The sequence below is a fragment of the Propithecus coquereli genome, unplaced genomic scaffold (assembly GCF_000956105.1).
Source record: "Propithecus coquereli isolate 6110/MARCELLA unplaced genomic scaffold, Pcoq_1.0 Scaffold294, whole genome shotgun sequence".
NCBI lineage: Eukaryota > Metazoa > Chordata > Mammalia > Primates > Indriidae > Propithecus > Propithecus coquereli.
The window spans coordinates 3,980,025-3,985,741 of NW_012148552.1; the positions used below are offsets into that span (position 1 = coordinate 3,980,025).

Genomic DNA, 5,717 nt, shown 5'->3' on the forward strand with positions numbered 1-5,717 from the left:
AGGATGGCTTGACCTCCACCTCCTATTTACAGGTTTCATTTGACAGCCACAAAAGCTGTTTTGTTGCAATTAAAGCAATGTTTAACTAAAATACAGTACCTGATTTGTGGTTTTTACATAATCGAGTAAAAAGCCTACAGAATAAAAATTATTTACATCTTCTATGCCATTCTAGCAAAACAAATTACTAAACCCCAACTTTTAAAAAACTTTACAGTTATGAATTGAAACCTAGTCATCGTACTTCATAGCTGACAACACAAGCTACTTCTAGCGGACTTCTTAAAAAACACACCGCGATACCTGGCCTGAAGGAGTGGGAGGAGTAAGGCACCTGCAGACGTTTCGGCGAGAGCTGGAGAGCGGCCCTGAGAGTGCCTGGTCTGATGTCGTGCGTGGCCCCGGGCAGAGTCACAGGCCCCGGTGCCAACCGCTGATGCCCGAGAAGCAACAACATCTCGAGTCTGGGGGCTCCGCTGCGAGCCTCAATACTGAAAGTATATCAAGGGAAGATTCACTTTCAAAAAGATAAGTTTTTCAAAATGTTCCGTCATGAGCCTGGACTGGCCAAAGCTACTGTTCTCAGTGGGTGTGCTGAACAGCTTTTCTGAAGGGACGATACTTGGGGGACAGCCCAAAAACCTGACGGCCAAGGCGGACAGCCCTGGCCAGGATGCCTTCTTCAGGTTCCAGTAGGCGAGCGGGTCACAGCTGTGTTCAAGCACTTCCTCCTCCAAGTATGCGAGCACCATGTCTTCAGGCAACTTCTCTCTCAGATCTTTCTTCTTCATCTTGGCCATGAGGGACCACAGGTTCTCCTCTCCAGCGGAGTCTTTCGATGGGGAACCTGTATCACACCCGTTGGAGGCAAGCGTGTCGTCTGAGGTAGAATTCAGTATTTCTAGTTCCCTGATTAAATCCTGCTTGTACTGTTCCGCTTCCTCCTCTGTGAACAGGGAGGCTTTGTAACGAGGGTCCAGCAGTGTAGCGAAGATGTACCTGGGGTCGTGGAGGGTGGCGGACAGCCGGCTCACCATGGCTTCCTTCAAGGACTTCAGCATGGTGTCGATGCCCATCGTCTCCGCGAAGAGCATCTCGACCTTCCTGTTGAGGATGTGGATCATGGGGATGACCTGGCTGAGAGTAGACACGTGGGCGCTCATCTCCCGACTCGCAGCATCGAAGGGTTTCAGCGCGTCACACACGGACTGCATGACCTCCCACTGGTCACAGCTGATCAGTTCTCTGAAGTTACACTCGATTGACATTTCGTTAATGGCCCGTTTTTGTTCAATGAGTCGTTCAAGCATGCGAAACGACGTGCTCCACTTGGACGGAACGTCTTGAATAAGATGGTGCTGCGGCAGTTCGTACTCCCTCTGCAGCTCTGCCAGCTTCTCTTTCGCTTTGGGTGACCGGTGTACCCGTTCGCATATCTTCCGTGCGATGCTGAGGAGGTTCTGCACCATTCTCTGGCTCTTGATGGCCTCGTTCACAATCAGGTTGACCGTGTGGCTGAAGCACTGCACGCTCGTGTGCTCCCCTTCGTTCAGCGTCTTTCCTATGCTCGGATTGTCGGTCACCGTGATGCCAACCTGAAGGCCGATGGAGGTCACCCAGGCTTCCCACCAACACTCCAGCTGCTTCTGGATGCTGTTGCCGCTGTAGTCGCAGTCGACCTGTGACACATCTAAAAGTGCTGAGCAGTGGTGGTCCTCACAATGTGGGCGGACCGACGACTCGAAGGAGACCCAGTGAGCCGTGAGGGTCAGGTACTCCCGGGTCTGGTTACTCATCCATATTCCAGAAGTGAAGTGGATCACACCACTCTCAGCTTCCTTAAGATGTGACATAATTATCTGCTTCACATTATCATACATACCTGGGATGGCCGTCCTCGAGAAGTAAGACGGGGAGGGTAGGGAGTACTGAGGTTTCAAGTATTTGAGCAGCCTGTTAAAGCCAACATTGTCTACAAAGGAATATGGCTGAAGGTCAAGCGCGATCATTTCAGCTATGAGACTAGTGATTTTTTTGGCAACTGGGTGAGAATCATAAAACTTCTCATTGGTGTCATCGAAGGAGGAAGCTCCTGATAATTCTGTGCTCAGCGGCGCACGCCTGTCCGGAGAAGAGGGCCGCGCTGTCTCTGAGACGTCGGTCTTCAGCACGTTGCTGTGGAACCTCTGCAGATGTCTCAGAAGACAGCTGGTGCCCAGGTTAGTGGGCTTCTTCCCTCTGCTGATCGTCCGGCCGCAGTGCAAGCACACGACTTTAGTGGAGTCTGCAGAGCAAATAGAAAAGTGATTCCACAGCTTTGAGGTCTTTTTGCTATTAACTGGAAACATAACCTGATTATTTTTTGTGACCATCGTTGGCAAGTCAGTTAATTTGGAGGAGGAACTTTCTGCAGAAGCCAACGTAGCATACGGAGAATTTGCCAAACTTGCACCTAGAAAGCCCTTCTGGTTCCCGACAACTTCAGGATGGCGTCTGTACAGATGCCTCATCAGACAGCTGGTGCCCACGTCACCCTTCTTCCCCCGACTGATGACGCAGCTGCAGTACCTGCACACTGCCTTGAGGCTGTCCATGGGCGCCAGCGAGAAGTGATGCCAAACTTCCGACTTCAGTCTTTTCATGACCTTTTTGTTCTGCTGGAAGACAGCACCAGACTCAAACGCTCTAGGCCGCAATCCACGGGCCGGCTGCTTCGCGGCAGAGGACGCCGAGGCCTCCCCAACATCATCAGAGGGTGACAGCACTGACACAGCTTCCATCAGTGTGTCTCCGGGGTTCAAATGCGATGGCAGGTCTTCGGGCAGCTGATCAGGAGAGGAAGAAGCGGAAGGGGACTCTTTGACCAGTTTTCCTGGGGATGACGACATGGAGTTCGGATCCCCCTCCGGAGGCAGGAGGGCGGGCAGGAGGGTGGGAGGGGCGGAGTACAGGGGTGGGATGCCCGTGCCCCCGTTCTCCTGCAGCACGATGGAGCGATGTGCTCTCCACATGTGCCTGATGAGACAGCTGGTGCCCAGGTCCTTCCCGTTCTTTCCTCTGCTGAACTCGTTCATGCAGTGAATGCAGACGGCTTTGGAGTTGTCCAGAGGCGACAGGTAGAAGTGCTTCCAGACGGCAGACCTTCTTCTGGACCCAGATGTGCTCTTTGGAAGTGGAAGGTTTTTCTCCATGATGTTCTCTGTGGTTTCATCATAATGGAGAGTGGGCAGGTGGGGAGACGACCCCACCAGGGCTTCTTCTCGGCCGTACTTCTCAGAAACAGGTATGTCGCAGGAGATTTCTTCAGAAGACACTACAGACACAGATTCCTCTGTTATTCGATCGGGGGATGGGATCTTAGGTGCCATTTTCTGGACCAGTTTGATGGGTGAGAGTATGGTGCTGAGGTCTCCTGCGTCTGCAGGCTGTGGCGGAAGCAGGAGTGACGGGGAAGGAAACGAGGACACGGCGGATATGCTTCCGTTTTCCTGAATGAGCACGGTGGGGTGTGCTCGCCGGACGTGTCTCATGAGACAGCTTGTACTTAAGTCTTTCTCATTTTTACCTCTACTAAATTCTTTCATACAGTACATACATATTGCTTTAGTGCTATCCCGAGGAGAGATAAAAAAATGTTTCCAAGCTGGAGATTTCTTCCTGGAGGTTATGTTTCGGCTGGAAAGGAGGCTCTGCGTCACGGCTTCCATGGCGACGTCGTACAGTGTGCTGCTGTACTGGGAGAACAGAGACCCGTAGTCGTCCTCGTTCTCGGAGGGCAGGCACTTCCCAGGGGGCTTCCTGTTACAGCTCGTGTCTCTGGCCTCTGCCTGCTCATCGCTGCTGTCCGTCTGCTTCATGTCCTCTTGCTCCCTTTTAAAGTCCACTCTTCCCAAACTATGAGTAGAAATTGGATCATCATCTTCTTCCTCTATTTTAAAATTTACTTTATCAGAAACAAAATCACTATCCCCTTTGGGACAAGTTTCCAGGTTATTCTCCATGACTGACCATAACTATTCTGGCTGCTTCATCATATTAATATCTTAGGTTAATAAAAAATTGATCCAAATCCTCATTTGTGCCCCTGAATGTAGAGAATCTTCACTTTTTCATAATAATTCCATCTTTCAGGATGTTTCTATGGATATGGCTGATCGTAAATATTACTGAAAAATAGAATATGTAGCTCGCACGAGCATATCATCTTAGAGCATAGGTCACTGCTTTCCAGGAGTTCTACTATTAAATACTTCACGGTGTAGACAAAAACTTATGCAGTGGAGACTCGTTTCTTGTCGTAAAGGCTGCGCGCCTGCCATCTTGATAGCACACACACGGTCCTTTTGCATTACCTATAAAAGATGAAATCAAATTAAGCACGGAGCTAAATCATGCATTTTAAATCGACACTGTTATGGATACATCGGCCTACTTATGCATAGAAAAAATATCCACAATGGAAAACTGGAATAGAAAAACTTGTCTCCTTTCGGCAATCCACTTACATGATAAAAATACCCTAACAGTGCTAAATAAGCAAAAAGTAAAAATATGAATTCAAATGCAAATGGTCTATTAATAAAGGACCGGGGGAACATAAATTAAAACCTACAAAGGTATAAAGAGGTCATTTCCATCTAGAATTTATTCCCTCACCCTTCAAACATTTTACCAGAGGTACCTGTAGCTGCTACAATCAGCAAAGCTAAATTCCTCAAAACCAATTCATTCTGCCCTGCTGTAAGGACTAATACATAAATCAGGAATTTTTACAACTCCAGCTATCCATCAGTTCACAGACTAAAAACGGATCATACAAAAAGATGATGATGATTGCCCGGACCTAGCAAAGGACAAAAGTCCACGAGAGTAAAGCCACCTCCCAATCCAACCTTTCCGTTCACTGCTCAGTGACGCCGCACTGTGCGGGGACGCGGCCGCGCAGAGACAGACAGGCACAGGGCCTTGCCTTGCAGTCCACAGGGGAGACGACAATCGCCAAGAACTGCGAGACTTTAGCTGCAGCGAATGCTAGAAGTGAAGGTACACGATGCTGTGAAAGCGTGAAACAGCAGGACGGGACCTCGAACAGAACAGTGAAGCACGAGGCGGCGTGTGGGGTAGGAGTAGAGCAGTTTAATAAAAAAGTACCAGCCAGGTGTGGTGGTTCACACCTGTAATCCCAGGACTTTGGGAGGCCAAGGTGAGAGGATCACTTGAGGCCAGGAGTTCGAGACCAGCCTAAGCAATATAGCGAGACCCCATCTCTACAAAAAACAGAAAACTTAGCCGGGTGCGCCTGTAGTCCCAGCTACTCGGGAGGCTGAGGCAGGAGGATTGTTTGAGCTGAAGTGAGCTATGATGGTGCCACTGCACTCTAGCCTGTGCGACAGAGCGAGACCCTGTCTCTAAATAAATAAATACATACATAAAAGTAGTGACCAATGTGGCAATATGGCAACAAATACTATAGGAGTATTTCACTATAATAAAACCAGACTCTAGAAGACTTGTAACAAACGTATTCTTAATGTATTACTGGGCATACAAGGAAGTGGGAGAATTCTTCCAGGGACACAAACGGGAGGCAGCGATGGATGGAGAAGTGAGCACGGCCATAGCCGGCTGTGCACACAGAGGCCGTCTGAGAGCAACACCCAGCCAGACCAACGTCAGGCCACCACCGACGCCGCACTCCCGAACTGTGCAGGAACCAA

The 5,717-nt window shown here is 49.5% G+C and overlaps 1 protein-coding gene across 1 annotated transcript; it reads right to left on the minus strand.

The window, feature by feature from the left end:
- Positions 1–218: 218 nt before the first annotated feature.
- Positions 219–4,019, minus strand: ZBED4 (zinc finger, BED-type containing 4). Its single transcript, XM_012648742.1, has one exon. The coding sequence runs from the start codon at positions 3,999–4,001 to the stop codon at positions 486–488; it is 3,516 nt and encodes a 1,171-aa protein (XP_012504196.1). The 5' UTR covers positions 4,002–4,019; the 3' UTR covers positions 219–485.
- Between the last annotated feature and the right edge of the window lie 1,698 nt (positions 4,020–5,717).